At 35.8% G+C, this 17,992-nt stretch overlaps 1 protein-coding gene across 2 annotated transcripts in view; it reads left to right on the top strand.

Annotated features, from left to right (window-relative positions):
- scube3 (signal peptide, CUB domain, EGF-like 3) overlaps window positions 1–17,992 on the top strand; it is a 128,194-nt gene that overhangs the window by 44,631 nt on the left and 65,571 nt on the right. For both annotated transcript variants that reach the window (XM_079588685.1, XM_079588684.1), the window contains exon 4: window positions 6,191–6,325. In XM_079588685.1, coding sequence (XP_079444811.1) covers window positions 6,191–6,325 — 135 coding nt within the window. The remainder of the gene's footprint in view (window positions 1–6,190; window positions 6,326–17,992) is intronic.

Below are 17,992 nucleotides of genomic sequence, written 5' to 3'. Positions count from 1 at the left end.
TCAGAGCTCGAATTCGCTTCTATGGTGCTGTCAAGTACGACTTTGCTATTGGCTATTTGAAAAGGGGGAGGAGCCATTCAATATGTCCCGCCTTAGCTTCATGTTTCAGTGGAAATTACGTCAGCAAATGCTGCTTTTTACATAGACTGCAAAACACTCTTTCGGTATCCCCTTCTATTGGCCTCACCCAGGTATATTTCCTAGCCTAGTCTTTACTAAAAGAAAATGTTCTCTTTTTTTTGTGCCATTATGCCGCCTTGTACATTTTTAATTTACAGAATCATCCATTTGTTTTCTGACAGGGTTTAAGCTCCTAGCTGCTTGGTTTAACTCGTGGTGCTCTGAAATGTGTTACAGTTTTTTACAGTCGCTAGGACACATTTCTCAATACTTAGGTCACTTTTTCAAAACCCGTCACACAGTTCTCCTAACCAACTTTCAGCTCGGCACAGCAGTTCATTTCACATTCAAAATGCACTCAAACTACCAAATCACTTTTCATGTCTCAAAATCAACACATTCTTCCAGAACACTAGCAAAGGTTGACAGCCAAAACACACTTTATCACCCACAAAACAATGACCTTAAAAACACTAACAACAGGAGCTTTATACAATGTTTTCCTCTGTAAATGCTTTCTCTCTTCTACCTCTCTACTGTTTACAATTCACTGCAATATAATGTTACTAGAATGAATCAGACATGATGCAGTATGCTTCAATACTTTATATATTTTATGTCTTTTTTTTTGCGCTGAGTAATAAAGTACAAACATTTGTCTACACACCATCCACCGATACAGATACAGGAATCAGCTGTGGTTGGTCCAATTGTTTTTTTTTAGATTCAAAATAGATTTCATTACAATATTACTATAGAAATGTGGCAAAATGCTGTCGTATACAGTTTTGTATCGTGTTATTGTTTTGAACTTAAGATTAACAGTTTTGAGATGTAAGCATGTGCAGATTGGCCTGTAGGTACACAGAGTTTTGCCGGTTGCTGTGTCGAAGTGAGAAAATAATGAATGTAATTTGAAAGATGTAGTCATTGAATACATTTTGTGCCAAAGCAATGATAAATGATCCACGGTTTAACCCACATACACTTCTGTTGTGCTCACTGTGTGAAGAGTTTTGAAAAAGTGACCTAAGTATTGAGAAATGTGTCCTAGTGACTGTAAAAAACTGTAATACACAACTTATAATGCAACACAAGAACGCATTTCATTCAGTATTGCTAAACTGGCATACAATTGTCCCCTTTATTCTGTCAGTTTTCTCATTGAGAGCATGGTAGTCGCCTGTTGACAAAAACAACAGCATACATTTGAAGGAAACTAGTGCCTTGATTTTTATTGCTTCAATAATACAAATGCATGCTAAGACAATACGTTCACTTTTTGCGTACACACTACTGCGTTTTCGTTTAGAAACTGAGACCTTTTGTTACGTTTGCACCTCCCGTCCAGACTACAACTGCAAAAACGAAGAAGTTTAGAAACGCTCCGACCCCGTTTTGCGTTTTGAATCTCCGGAGGGCGTTTTAGTGAAGACGGTCAAAACGGAGGACTTTAGAAACGATGACGCAGAGGCTCACGCTCGGCTCTATGATTGGGTGTCATCAGTCATGGCGTATCCTTCCCTGATTCGTCAGCCACCCATCACATGACCAGTCCCCGGGAATAAAACATACAAAAACAGCCTGGACTACGCAACGTTAGTGACTGCATACGTCAGTCTGGATAACGAATTACAAGCGTTACTGACGTTGATGTCTTTGCTAGCAGCTGTTGTGCAAATAAATTATGCATTTTTACAATACAACTGCCTACATGAACCCGTTTACACCGGCACGCGCATGCCCAGTGTTGGTGAATGGTCACGTGATCCACGTTTTCAGTCGTTTTAATGTGGACGGAGATCAATTCTAATACGCATCTAAAACGCTGGTGTGGACGGAGATCGTATTCGTTTTAATTCTCCGTTTCTAAACTAAAACGCAGTAGTGTGGATGAGGCCTAAGTTTCTGGCTTTTCTAATTCTGATACGTTCAATAGCCCCGCCCACAATGACATCCAATTGTTTCCTGCAGCATGCATATTAGAATTGATTAGAATGTAAATGTGTACCTTGAAATGCAATGTAAGTCGCTTTGGATAAAAGCCAAATGCATAAATGTAAATATTAAACATCCAGTCTGATCAACTAATTTTGGCTGCATTGATGCCCAATTCCGATTTGCTGACTATATCCGATTTTTTTGACGACCCGCCATCATCTTTTATAAGTGACCCGTATCCGATATTTGCATTTACACTGCCAAAGCAACCCAATGTAGACCTTCTGACCCGGAAAATGAAGTAAAACAGCTCGATATACAATGGATGTAGAAGCAGACAAAATTATTATAGTGATGTGGGGATCGTGGTTATATCCGCGGGGGCTCTGTGGATAATCCGACGGCATCAACCGTCACCGAGTCCACTGTTGAAGGTGATCATCCATTTATCATCACGCATATCAACACATAAGAATAATAGTAATTTGACAATCGAGTGTGCATACTTCAATCAGAGAAAATTATTGGTGTGGGTGGAGGATTTGTTTTTGGCTGTGGATTCAGGTGACGTCGTCATCAGCGCATCTCTAATTATCCAGTGTTTTGCTTTCAGCAATATTTTCATAGGTCAGCAAAACATTGCTCTCGTAAGGCGGAGAAAAAATGACTCCACTGTGCGGAGCCTTCGTCCTCCATCGCGCCATTAATAAGTCATGTGATCGCAGTTGGTGTCCACCTGAGTTGACGTCCCTTTTTTAATGACGTACGACTCGCATTTACTGGGGAATATCCGATTTGTCTGCTTACATGGCAGACGCAAATGCACTGCAAATATCTGATTTATTTCTACATATGAGTGAGGCCTGAAACCGATCTGAGAATATCGGAATCCATGTGATTTTTTCCTGCTTACACGTTCGCCGGTCATATCCGATCTGTGCCACGAGAGGAAAAAAATCGGAATTGGGTTACTTGAACATTTTGATTTTTAGTTCCAAAAAATGTAATGCAGGTAACTTTGTGTGTGTGCGTGCGTGTGCGTGTGTGTGTGTGTGTGTGTGTGTGTGTGTGTGTGTGTGTGTGTGTGTGTGTGTGTGTGTGTGTGTGTGTGTGTGTGTGTGTGTGTGTGTGTGTGTGTGTGTGTGTGTGTGATGAGAGCTCTGGGAAATGGTTATATTCCCCCTCGGCTCTGCTGAAAATGGCCTAGATCGGAAACTCTATCCCAAGGCCTCAGTAACATTGGACAAATAGACAGAAAATTAGTTTCGCATGAGGGTTTATTAAGAGCAAGCTTGTGTATACAGACTGACACTGATGCGACGTATCTAAGGGAGAGATCAGGTTGCGGTCTCATCCTCAGAGAGGCAGACGACACACAGAAACATCTGGAATGAGAACACACACACACACACATTTGTCAGTTTGACGGGAGCTGAAGCTTGCTGTGAACACAGTTGAGGTTTAGTAGTAAGCGGGTTGAACTCGATGCACCTGATGTCACTGTCAGTGGCTCTAGAGTCTCTCATCATGCGTTATACAGAGTGTGTGGCGTCTCAGCGACTTAAACCTTGAAATCAGGCCACATTTTTTACCTAATTCCTCTCAGACAAACTTAATGGCAATTTATCAATATATTTTTATATCTATCTATTTATGTCTTTTTTATTTATTGCTTATTGTTTTATTTTATTTTATTATTTAAATTATGTATTGGCTATGCGGGACAGGGAAAAGTGTTTGGACACACTGTTTTTGCAATTTATTTAAAATTGTTGTTTATTTGTTTTGTTTATTTTATGTTTATTATTTTATTTATTTTATATTTATATATTGTATTTATTTAATTTATTATTCATTCTTTTATTTTATTTATTAATTTATTGGCTGCACAATGCCGGACTGGGAACAGGGAGGAAGAGTGTTTGGGACACATTATTTTTGCAATTCATTAATTAATTAATTTATTTTATATTTTTGTTTATTTTATTTATTTATTTTTTATTTATTTATTTTATTTATTAATTTATGGCTACACAATGTGGGACATGGAACAAGGAGGAAGAGTTTTGGGACACATTATTTTTCCAATTTCAAAATAATTTTATTAATAATTGTAATAATTTTATAAATGTATATATGTTTATGTAAATGTATATATTTCGAGGCAGAGGCAAAAGGTGTGTTTGGGAAACATTGTTTTTGCAATTCCGTGTGTGTGTGTGTGTGTGTGTGTGTGTGTGTGTGTGTGTGTGTGTGTGTGTGTGTGTGTGTGTGTGTGTGTGTGTGTGTGTGTGTGTGTGTGTGTGTCTGTGTGTGCGTGTGAGTGTGTGTGCGCGCGTGTGTTGATGTTGTTGGCACCTCTGCTTTTTTTTTTGTGTGTAATTTATCGTGGTAACTATAGCGTCCTAAAATACAACACCATAAAAGCTTTTGACATTGCTTGGAAGGAGATCCAAGATGAATTTATTATTATTGTACAGTAGTAGCAATAACCGTAGTAACGATGATATTTTGGTGGAAACATAGTTACCACAGTTCAGTTTTCAGAGAGGCGTACTGTAAAATCTGCATCAGTTGAAGACAGACTAATCCCTGAAGACAATCAAATAAATCAGACGAAATGTTGATTTAGGATTTCGGGAGGTTTGGGAAACTGGCCTTCATGTCATTTAACGATATCCTGCAGGTTTGAATGTATTGGCTTTGAATACGCTGTTGAATGATCATGTTGTGACGATGAGTCTATCAACACACACAGGTTTGGTTTTCTATCACGCTGGGACTTTGCATCGACTTCTATTGTTTTTATACTGAGCTGATGACATTTCTGTCCTCTAACCCTCATGCAACCTCTCTGCATTTTTTACGCTTTCATTAAGACGTTATTTGTTATGAAGTTTTCCTTGTGGAGACTATTGAAAAGCAGAGGTGCCAACAACATCAACACACACACACACACACACACTAAAAAAGGTCACTGACTGAGAAAATAAACAAACAGAATGAGAGATATTCAGATACCCTGTAATTAATTTTAATCAAGATTTTGTACTAATTTAGTTTTACATGATCATTGATTGGCCACCCTTTGCATGTGAAATGAGAAGCAACACATCAACCAAGTTGAATGGGTTAATATGTACTTATACCATGGTCTGGGTGAATACTCGATTCTGATTGGCTGCAGGGTGTCCATTAAAAAGTGATGTAGGACTGAAGGAGTTCTAAAACCGTTAGATTTCGATTGTAAAACTAATTAAAATATAAACTAATGTTTTAAAAATGTGTTATTTGGCAAGTGAACATGGTATAAGCGAGTTAATGCCCTTCGAGGTGTCCATTGTCAGGTATTAATGGACTTCGCTGCGCGTCGGACGGTTCACGCCTCGCCGTCGTCCATTAATACCTGACAATGGACACCTCGAAGGGCATTAACCCTTACATGTTGAGTGGTCAGTGATTATAATAAATAATTGATAAAAAATAGGATGATTTCTGAACGAGGCACTTTTGCAGTTTCACAGCTTCAATAAATGTTTTATATTATTACAAATGGAATAATAATTTTATGAAGAAAGTAAAAAAAAAAAAGAATACTTTTATTCAGCAATGGCGCATTAAAATCGATCAAAAGTGACAGTAAACACAGTTATAATGTTACAACAAGATTTTTTTTTTTTAAATAAATGCTGTTATTCTGAACTTTCTATTCATCAAATAATCCTGAAAAATGTATCACGTTTTCCACAAAAAAATATGAAGCAGCAAAACTGTTTTCAACGTTGATAATAATAATACGAATGTTTCTCAGCATATTATACTGATTTCTGAAGGATCATGTGACACTGAAGACTGGAGTAATGATGCTGAAAATTCAGTTTTGATCACAGGAATACATTACACTTTACAATATATTCACATAGAAAACAGTAATTTTGTATTATAATAATATCTCACAATATTAGTGATTTTACTGTATTTTTTCAAATAAATGTATATTTGGTGCGCATAAGACATTGTACCGACTCTAAACTTTTGCATGATGGTGTATATTTTTATAAATGAATAGGCAGAGTTATAATCACGCAGTTGTAGTGATGTGGTGTTTTCACGTCTTGTCCCCCGTCAGATGTGGACGAGTGCTCAGAAGGAAACGGTGGTTGCCAGCAGATCTGTGTCAACATGATGGGGAGTTATGAATGCCGGTGCCGAGACGGGTTTCTGCTGTCCGACAACCAGCACACCTGCATCCAGAGGCCCAAAGGTGAGAGCGCATACCAGCATGAGTTAACCTCCGAGCTCACTGTAGATAGTGATCAGGTGACTTAACTTAAAAAAATTGTGGAAACCCGTTATTAAAGGGGTGGTATAATGCCCTTTTCACAAGATGTAAAATAAGTCTGTGTAGTGTGTGTGTGTGTGTGTAGTTTTAGCTCAAAATACCCCACAGATATTTTTATATAGCATGTTAAAGTTGTCACTTTTTGAGGGTGAGCAAAAACACAGTTTTTGTGTCTGTCCCTTTAAATGCAAATGAGCTGCTGCTCCCGGCACAGGGGGCGGAGCTTCAACAGCTTGTGTCCACTCCTTTACCTCACACACACATGCACAAGCTTTTAGCCTTTTATGTTCAAACCGGAGTCAGACAATGATGGAGAGACTCAAGAAGAAGCAACAGGACATTTCTGAATGGTTAGTTGGTGAATTTATGTAGTTTATGTGTAGTTATCTTCTAGTCATTGATTAGCATATTCTGTCTTGATAATCTATAAATTGCGTCACTAACCCGGGAGGAATGTCTCTACCAGCCGTTTGTTGTAGTCCTTTTCTTTAAAAGCAAATATCTCCCTTTGCTTTGACCTTTGAGCGTCGTAACTTTGCAGATGTTGTTTATGATCAAACTGCAACATTACACACTAACTAAACTTAGAAAAGTGAAATCATAATCAACCACCCCTTTAACATGAGCTCTCTGTAAAAAGTGATCAGTTGACTTAACTTAAAAAAAATTTGAGGAAATCCAAGTAAATCAACTTCATGCTTAATTGAAAAAATGAAGTAATGTGGAATTGTCAAGTTCACATAACTTAATTTTTTCAATTAAGCATGAAGTTTATTTACTTAGTATTTTTAAGGCAACTGGTTTACTAAATGTCCGTAAGTAAACTGAACACTTTTTACAGTGCAGTGTATTACTGTATGTGTACTGTGCACAGCATGTCTTTTTACTCTCGTCATTAACAATGTGGACGACCTGCTAGATTTGTTTAACGGTGCTTTACAACAGAGGACACCGCATGAACACTGTCTCATAATGCAATTGATGAATCTCTGTTTGTCTCATTATTTGATTGTAAAATAAAATTTTCAGTTGCATAAATAAATCACTTGATACCACTCATATGCAATGGTCATGTGACAGCCAGTGTTATTTTAGTATTATTTATTGATTTGGCACTTATTTTTATGTTCATTTTTTATTTTATTTTTTGGTAGATTTCTGTGCTTTTGTCATTTTATTATATTTGTTTTATTATTTATTACATATTTATTTTTAAATAAATAAAAAAAAGCAACATTTCTAATATTTATTTAAGTTTTTTTTTAAGTGTAGGCTTTTCATCTTTTATTTATTTATTTGTTTGTTTGTTTGTATGTTTGATTTTATTTGATTTTGGGTTTTGATTTGTGATGTTTTGTTCTTTTAGTTTGGTTTATTTTTATTTTATGTTTTTGGTTTATATTATATTATAGTATAGTATATTGAATTATATTATATTATATTATATTATATTATAGTTTTATTATTTTGGTTTGGTTTATGTTATGTTATTTTGGTTTATTTTTATTTTATTTTATGATTTTGGTTTATATTATATTATATTTTAGTTTGGTTTATTTTTATTTTATTATTTTATTTTATTTAAAAAATTAAAATGGGTTTTAATTGTTAAATTTTAGGTAAAAGTACAACACCGGTGACAGCATGCTATTGTTTCACTCGCTATATTTGAAACAATAGTAGTCTGTATACATTACACACTGCATATATTCAGTAAATAGCAAGCATATTTGATTCTGAACACGTTTACATTGAGATTTAACAATGTCAGTGTCAACCCTCCTCTCTCTTCAAAGCCGAATCTCAGGAGAAGCTTTTGGCCCGCTGAACTTGTCAATGTTTGCGTTTCATAAGCACACTGTTATTTGAGTCTTGGATCGTATGTTTCAAGGCCTTTATTGTCTATATTCTGTGGGGGTTTTCCCTGTTGGAATGAGGTTGATAAATACCCTTGTTAATCCCTCATATTTCATGTTAATATTAGTTTTCTTGCTCCCATATTAAAACCTCTTGGAGGAGAGGTTAAGGCACCATAAATCCACAAACGCTTCGATTGGGAAAAGCCGGATACTTCTGTTGTGATCAGAACGAGAGGATCATCTGTTTGCTATTACAGTTATTGTTTGAGCACAATGTGCTTCAGATACTGCGGTCGAGGAAGAGATGTGTGTGACGACTCGACACAGTGACGTAATTCTTCATCCCGTGTGAGATAGACGATAGCCACACAGAACAATCACACAATCAACACTTACGTGAATGTTGTACGCCACTGGTTTATTTTCTTTTAAAGCAGGGATTCTCAAACCGGTGGTCATGAGTTAGCTGATAATTATTAAAAGAACGTAAAATTGTCAAATTAACATTAAAAAATAATTTGAATATATATATATATGTTTAATGTTAGAAACTATTTAAAAAGCGATGTTATAACGTTTTAATTTAAAGATAAAAATTATGCTTTAATTGTTCACCTGCATGTAATGTGACCATTAACTAGCATTACAGAATTTTTTAAATATTAATATTACTTGATATTAATTTGTATAATATTAAACTACTTTTTTATTGAAATATTAATACTATTCAAAACTTTTAAATAATAATATTACTTTTAAAAATATTTCTATAATATTAATATTACTTTTTGTGTATTAATATGAAACATTTTAAATATTCATTAATATTAAAACTTTTAACAAAATGTTAATATTATTAAAAACTTTTGAACTTATATTGTAAAATATGATCATTCTAATAATAAATTAAAATAATTGTAATAAAAAAATTAAACCTCAGATGTTGCAAATAGGAGATGTATTGTCAATCCAACCGTCTCCATTGACTTTGCATTGTGAGAGGCTGCCTCCTGGTCATTTCTTGCTTCTAACTAAAGACAGAAAAATGCCTAAAAGCTGCTGTGTGACAAGGTGTCCAGCAAACAAGCTAAAAAACCCAGGAATACGTTTTTATAAGCTGTCCACACCCAAAAAACGAGTGTTTAAGGACATAAAAGTGGATCAGGCTGTTGAGACAGAGCGTAATGTGTCTCATTACTCTGAGAACTAACGTACGCCCGCTGGAGGAGAACGTCATCGGCAACACAGGATGGCTTATCTTACAGAAATATAATATATAAAACTGACATTTGGGATATTTGACTCACCAGTGACCAAATTTTTAACATACTGCACACGTAACTGTATTTTGTCCTTAAACACTCGTTTTTGGGTGTCGGCAGCTTATAAAAACTTATTTCTGTTTTTTTTTAGCTTGTTTGCTGTACACTTCGTCACACAGAAGCTTTTAGGCATTTTTCTGTCTTTAGTTAGAAGCAAGAAATGACAAGGAGGCAGCCTCTCACAATGCAAAGTCAATGGAGACGGTTGGATTGTTTTCCCCCCCGGTGGGCGTGGTCTTCATATTATGACACGTTACGCTCTATCTCTATACCTAAACCTACCAATCTCCACCCCTTAGATCTGGATCCGACTCCGCCCCCTGGATCTCGTGTACTGCAGTGAGCTGCTACTGGATTTATTGGTTGATATAAATTAATATGTCGAATTTTCTCCGGTCTTCTTATGTCAATAATCTGAGCTTTGCGGCACAGATGAATTCCAGACATATAGATCTATGTTTTGTCATTGCAGCTCAGTCGGCGCCTGTGGTGGGGTGTGCGCTTGTCTGGTCGTCTTCACAAACACTTTCTTAAATAACCGATAAAGTCTCTCAGACGGACGCAGAGCAAGTGGAGAATAACCGTGGAGGAAATGAAGGGCTGTGTCTGCTCGAGGCAGTGCAAGAACCTGCTAATCAAACAAACCAGCGTTCACTGGGTCTCCAGTGCAGAATTGGGGTCTGTTCTGTCACTGACCGCAGGGAGAATGCGTCCTATAGCTGTTGTTGTTCATGTCAAAGGTTGTGCGTCCAATCAGACTACGGCACAAATTCATCCAGTCTGAGGGTGGAGGGTGAGCTTGACCTTCAGCCTACACGTCTTGGTCAACAACACACTGCAAACTCAAGCCTATTTTTTTTAATAGTCTGCTTTGCTTGGAAATGTCACATTATAGAAGGAATAAAAGGCTTGCGGATGCCATCATGTTCATTTTATTTCACATCGATTTTTGATTTGTCTCAAGAACTTGTTAACCCTTTAATTTAGGCTGTGTCCAACAAAGCATTTTTTTCCCCCTAAGACAAGCGTATTTTTCGGTTGTTTTTAAAATTTGTATTTAAAGGGGTGGTTGATTATTTCACTTTAGTGAGTGTGTAATGTTGCTGTTTGATCATAAACAACATCTGCAAAGTTACAGCGCTCAAAGTTCAAAGCAAAGGAAGATATTTTCTCTTAAAGAAATCGCTTTTTAAGGACTACAACAAACGGCTGGTAGGAACTACACGACATTCCTCCCGGGTTAGTGACATCAACAACCCTAAAATTTACATAAACCCCGCCCCCGGGACATGATTTATAGATTATGAAGACAGAATATGCTAATCAATGACTAGAAGATAACACATCAGCTATATAAATTCATCAACTAACCATTCAGAAATGTCCTGTTGCTTCTTCTTGAGTCTCTCCATCATTGTCTGACTCCGGTTTGAACATAAAAGTTTTAGAAATTTTCAGTGCATGTGTGTGTGAGGTAAAAGCATAGACAGTATAGACCCTTTTACAGCCCACGTGATCAAATAGTTGCGCGCGCATTTTGGCAACGGAAGTGGTGTTGTTCCCCACTGGCTCTAACGTGTTAGCAACTCCGAAAGTTTATCAAAACGGTTTCCCAGCATCAAAATGTCTGGTTGTTGCGTTTACGGTTGCACTAATCGATATTCCACCAAGGGGCTTAAGTTTTATAGGATTCCGACAGGATCACGGTTGTTTCAAAAGAACCGGCGGCGCGTAAACGTGTTGATTGGAGCGAGGACATAATAAAAAATGCTTGCGTCTGCAACGCCCACTTGACACGCTGCTGATTCTCGCCATACTTCTGTTGCCAATATGCGCGTGCATACATTTGCTAAGTCATCTTTGTGTACAAACAGTAAAAGGGTCTATATAAAGGGGTAAAAGGACACAAGCTCTTGAAGCTCCGCCCCCTGTGCCGGGAGCAGCAGCTCATTTGCATTTAAAGGGACAGACACAAAAACTGTGTTTTTGTTCACCCTCAAAAAGTGACAACTTTAACATGCTATATAAAAATATCTGTAGGGTATTTTAAGCTAAAACTACACACACACACACACACACTGGGGACATCAGAGACTTATTTTACATCTTGTGAAAAGGGTATTATACCACCCCTTTAAAAATGAGGCTCTGAGCGTCTATTTCACGTTGGCTCTTGCCGGGTTTCTTTCAGCAATCCAATTAGGGTCTTAATAATCGTGCCTAGATTTTGATCCTAATTCAATAATTGCACTGAAGAGTTTCACCAGTCGTGGTCTATCAGCTCTGCTTGGTTTAGTTGATACTGCATCACAGACGCGGTTGCAAATTTTACTGTACTGCAGTTCCCGTTTTGTTGCTTTTTTCCCCGGTTCCTCACACCTGCACAACACAAATAGCTTTTAAAGTTCATGAATGTCAGCCCATGTGTTTTTTTTTTTGTTTTTTTTTGCAGTGGTCTGGGAAATGTTTGCTTAGTAATAAAAAACTGCTTCCTTCGTCTTAAAGTCTCGTTTGTTTCAGAGGGTCTCTCTGGACGTATGGCTTACATGAGTACACACACACACACACACACACACACACACACACACACACACACACACACACACACACACACACACACACAGTGGCTCACATAATAAACACACACGTGTAGTTCTGTATTGCGCTGTTTAGTGGATGCATTTCCATCAACTTAAAGTATTTAAAAGACTTTTTGAGCCAAATTGTTGTGATTTCATGTTGATGTTAAGTTGCATATTAACCCATTGATTAAAAATGATGTGCATTTACACATATGAAACTGCATTTGCAACATATTTAACTTCTGTAATGTGATGTTTTGTAGCGTACAAAGTGATTTTTTTAATGGAGAGGAGATAATATGTTTGGCTGTGATATAGCGGTGTTGATAGTCCTATAGTATTTGCATCGCTTCAGATCCACAGATGATTCTTCAAAACATGTGTCTTGTTGGGTCTCAAAGATTTTCACTCTTATTAGCAATATGACTTGGTGGACATCTAACCGACAGAAGGGACCTGAGCCATAAAATATTTTCCAAATGAGAAACTTTTCTTACAGAAAAACGTCTGGTCTTATATGTGCTTAAATAGTGCTCAATAAGACCAGGGACATTCAATGTAAAAGCAAATGTGAACCATTGGATTTCATCTTGAAATCTGAGTGAAGTAATGGTGTTTGTTGTCACTGAAACTTTCTGCACTAGTCATATGAATATAATATAGCAAATGGAAAATTAATAATAAATACAAAGCTCTGTCGTGAAACTCTAGATCGCTGATTGGTCCTTAACTCAATCTGCTTGCAATCGCATCATTCTCTATAGGGCACAGCTGATTGGTTCCTGCTGTATATCAGTAGCCAATGAGCTCGCAGCTCAGGCCTCAAATACTTGGTCAGCATTTGCAGTGCGCTTTCAGAAACCCTCCACCTTCCCCAGCTCCACCTGTACAGATCTGCTACTGGTAATTCATGTCAGATCTTTCCCACCAAGACCAATATCAACATACCAAAAGTTGTCATGACAGAACTGTTTTCTATGTGAATATAGTCAAATGTAATTTATTAATGTGATCAAAGCTATTCAGCATCATTACTACAGTATTCAGTGTCACATGATCCTTCAGAAATACTTTGAATATGCTAATTTGCTCAAAAAACATATTATAAAAAAAAAATCTGGATTCTACTGACCCCACACTTTTGAATGGTATAAATTGTTTATTTATCTAATTATATAACTTTTATAACAATATACATGCACAATATGAAAATATAAAAATGATTTTGATTTCACTATTGACCAAAATAATTGTGATTTTATCATTTTTGCCATGTCTGAAATGCAATGTTTTTTGCACATTGCTTATTTGAGGACAACCCCAGAGAGCGTTCCCGAGGAAAGCATGTCTAATCTGGTCATTCCGATCGCAAGTATTCCAGCGAGTTCACATCATTACGAAACCATGAGAGGATTGTTTTTGGAACGCATTCTGTATATAAATAAGTTCATAATTGCCAGGCATCAAAGGTGCTTGTCACATGTAATCATAGCATTTCCAGGATTCCTGCTAAACTGCGCCTGCAGGGCTCCAATGACCTGACCGTCAGTCCAACTCGACCGCATGCTGGAAATCTAAAAGTGTGTACGTTTACCTCGATCCCTGAGGTGTCAAACATAAGCCTAGTCATTTTTTTTTTTTCTTCAGATTTACAACCTCATCAAACTGAAAAATCCCTTTGCTTTGGGCTAGAAAGAAGAGGAGATACAGCTCTGCCAAGCCTGAATGGTTTTCGATTAAACGCCATTCTGGAACTTCGTGTAATCAAACCCAAATCCTAATCAGTTATCTGCTATTTCCTTCTTGGCCGTGTAGAATCAGATCTGCTGGTGTATTTGCTGAACGTACACAGTTTAGGTTGGTTAGATGGTGGATAGGCTTTTCTGTTGTAATTTTTTCTCTGTCCTGATAGATTACACTCATCTAAATGTTGTTTTTGCTCCTTGCTTTCTGTGGAGTGGCTTGTAGACAGCAGCCGTCCAATAACCGTCGCTTCGTCTCCATGTTTCCACTCTTTGGCGTTTATATCAACTTGTTAAATGTTTAATTGGTCCATTAGAATTGTTTAATTGTCCCGGAGTCATGTGCAAGATGCTTTTCCTCTGCGTGCCGTGCGCAAATTTTGACCTTTACAGCTACATTAACCTTTTCTGTTTATGACTGTCATAAATGTGTTTTCAAGCGCTTTCCAAATGAACATGTTTGGGAAACAAATTCATTCATCATTTAGCCTAAAATACATGTCATTCACGAAAGTTTTTTTTAGCAGGTCAAACTGTGTATTATAACTTTTTTATTTTACTTTTATATTAATTTAGTCATTTTTACAATCCTATTATTATTATTGATACATATATATATATATATACACACACACACACTGTTTGAGTATATATAAATATATATATATATATATATACACAGTGTATATATATATATACAGTATATATATAAAATAATAATAGTAATGTAAATATGTACAATAATAAAACCTATATATAATATTTTGTATTGTATTTGAATATTTATATTAGTATTACAGATATTTTAATATACCGTAGTATAATACAGTAGTATATAATGTCTTTTCAGCAGGTAAGACTATATATTATAACCTTTTTATAATTTATCAGCATTATATTAATATATAATATATTAAAAATAATAATAGTAATGTAAATATTTAAAAGAAATTATACATTTCAATTATATAGTAAAATCCCCCCTAAAAATGTATAGTAAAATAGAGCTTAATAAAACATTTAGTATAAATCTTAATAGAACAAGGGAATGAACCATTTCAGTTTGTGATTCATATTCATACATTTAATTTATGAATATGATTAGTTTCAATTTATGAATATGATTCACATAAACAAAATGGTCCATTCCCTTGTTTCATTGAGATTTATACTAAATGTTTTAAGATCTAGTTTTTTTTAAACTCATTTAAAATTCTTAATTCATAATATGAATAAGGTTTATTAAATTATGGAATTTTACTATTAACTGAAATTCGTACATTTTAAAAAAGGCATACATTTTAAGGCTTAAAATATTTCTTAGAATAATTTTGCTAATATATTTGAAAGATCTTGACATGCTACAATTGTACTCTACAATTTCTTTGTTAAACCAAAAAAACAAAAAAACCCTGAATGAGCAATTCAATTATTAATTTTGAGATCTTTGGTCAGATCGTTTATCTAACATAAAAAAAAACACATTGTTAGACGTGTTACACGAATGTCTTATAAAGTCACAGGTTAACACAGTGTTCTATATTCTTGGAAATTGCAGCACACTGGCCTCAATAAAGTTGACGTTTTACAATATACACCCCATAAATTAAATTTGATATGCTTCAGGAGCAAGTGTTGGGGTTTAATTGTTCACAGGTAGTGTTAATTACTTCATCTGTTAAACTGTGAATTGAGCAGCACACGTTCCACAGACGACTATATTTGTTTCAAACCTGTTTATTTGCTCTTTTCTTTGCGTTCTAGCTGCACATAACAGGTCAATCCGAGCATGAAACCGTTCCTGAGCTGTCGGGCGTACTTCGATATGGCCTTTCATGTTTGTTTGGAAACAACTTCGTATTACACAACGCACACACAACACTCCATAGGTTTGCTGTTTGCCTTGTGGGAGAAAGCACGTCTGTCTGTGGTTCAGGAGACGTGAGAAGAGTCGTGTTTACACATCAGCCGACAGCCAATCAGTGCGGCTTTTCACTGCGCCAACTCTTCCAGAGAGGTGCTAAAAACCTGCCGCTTACTCAAGAAAACAGAGACGTCAGAGCGCGTCCTTCATGTCAGACCGCTGTTAGTGTTGGCAAGCCGATCTGAGACCTGGATCCCACGATTCCTTAACAAATAGCTTTGATATTACACTGGAATTTTTGCCCTTTTCTTTGCATGACGCCTTAGGCTCCCGGTAATATATTGCCGTTTCCAATGGGAAGAGTTGAAGGAAAAGACAGTATTTGTTTGCATATTGGCTAATTTGGTTGTTTTCAACTACGGTACTGTGAAATTTCACGGTAACACTTTACAATAAGGTTTCATTGTTATTAACGTTAGTTAACTATATTAGTTAAATAACAAACAATACTTCTATTACATTTGGGTTAAATCGCCCAAAAACGAAAATTATCCCACGATTTACTCACACTCAAGCCAACCTAGGTGTATATGTGACCCTGGATCACAAAACCCAGTCACATGTCGCACGGGTATATCTGTGGCGATAGCCAACTATACATTGTATGGGTCAAAATTATCAATTTTTCTTTTATGCCAAAAATCATTAGGATATTAAGTTAAGATCATGTTCCATGAAGATATTTAGTAAATTTCCTACCGTAAATATATAAAACATGTATTTTTGTGAGTGAATGCAGCACAATCGTGAACATAAATGCACAACTTTAAAGGAGATTTTCTCAATGTTTCCATTTTTTTGCTCCCTCAGATTCCAGATTTTCAATAGTTGTATCTCGACCAAATATTGTCATATCCTAACAAACCACACATCAATGGAAAGCTTATTTATTCAGCTTTCGAGTGATGTATAAAGCTCAATTTTAAAAAATATACCCATGTGACTGGTTTTAGGGTCCAGGGTCAGATATGAGCTTCTTCTTACAGCCGGACACAATCTGAGTTACATAAAAAAATAACTCGACTTGGGTACAACCGTTACCGGAAGCCAGTGATTATAGTTTATAAAGTTATAAATATGGATATTTTTCTTACAAAAACACATAATCTCACTTCAGAGGGCGTTTATTAACCCCCTGGAGTGGATTACTTTTGGATGGATGCGGCTTTTTTGGGCTTCAAAATCTCAGTTACCATTCACACCCATTATAAAGCTGAGAAGAGCCAGGATATTTTTTTATTATATAACTCAGATTGTATTCATCTGAAAGAAGAAAGTCATATACACCTATGGTAAATCATGGGCTAATTTCCATTTTTTTGGGTGAACTAACCTTTAAATCTTAGTCAATGGAAATTTCCACACTTATTATTATTAATACACTGTTAAAATATAAAGTTGTATTTAACAACATTCTATGAACAATTCATTTTTACCAACTAATGTTTACAAAGATTAATAAATGCTTTTCAAAATTAATTACTTATTGCTAGTTCTAAAAAAATGCTGGGTTGTTTCAACCCAATTTTGGGTAAAATATGGACAAACCCAGCCGTTGGGTTGAATTTTTAAATTACATTTTTTACCCAATGTTTGGGTTTGTCCATATTTTTCAATGTTTGTTTGAAACAACCGAGCATTTTTTAGTGTGTGTTATCTTAAGTGAAACCTCATTGTAAAGTTACCAATTTAACAAATAAAGAAATGGCAAAGTAACACATTGAATTAAACGTGAAGAAAGACTGATATCCAATTTTCTTTTAAAACCTAGTCTTTAAAACCTTTTTTTTTTTTTTTTTTTTACCAATCTGCTCCATTTAACTCGTTACAAATTTTAAATTCATTCTGTAGTTTTCCCTCCAAATTAATATGGCAAATGTCAACAAAAATATTCCATCTGGCCTTGATAATGACATCATAACTGAACAGTACAGAGTCAATCTTAATATATAAGTTATAAGCTTACACTGTATAATTGTATGAAATGCATTCCCATTTTCATGTCAAAAATAGCATCCAGCGCCTTCAACAGTTGAAGTTTGATGTGTCATTTCATTATCTGTTGCACTTTCTTTGTTCTTCAAGTCTTTGCAAAGTCTCATAATTACGGTAATTCTATCATCATGCATCATCCTAGAGTCTTTGATGTCGTATAATCAT

The sequence above is a fragment of the Phoxinus phoxinus genome (genome assembly GCF_949152265.1).
Source record: "Phoxinus phoxinus genome assembly, chromosome: 18".
NCBI classification, from domain to species: Eukaryota; Metazoa; Chordata; class Actinopteri; order Cypriniformes; family Leuciscidae; genus Phoxinus; species Phoxinus phoxinus.
This window is presented reverse-complemented; position numbering and strand designations above follow the sequence as displayed.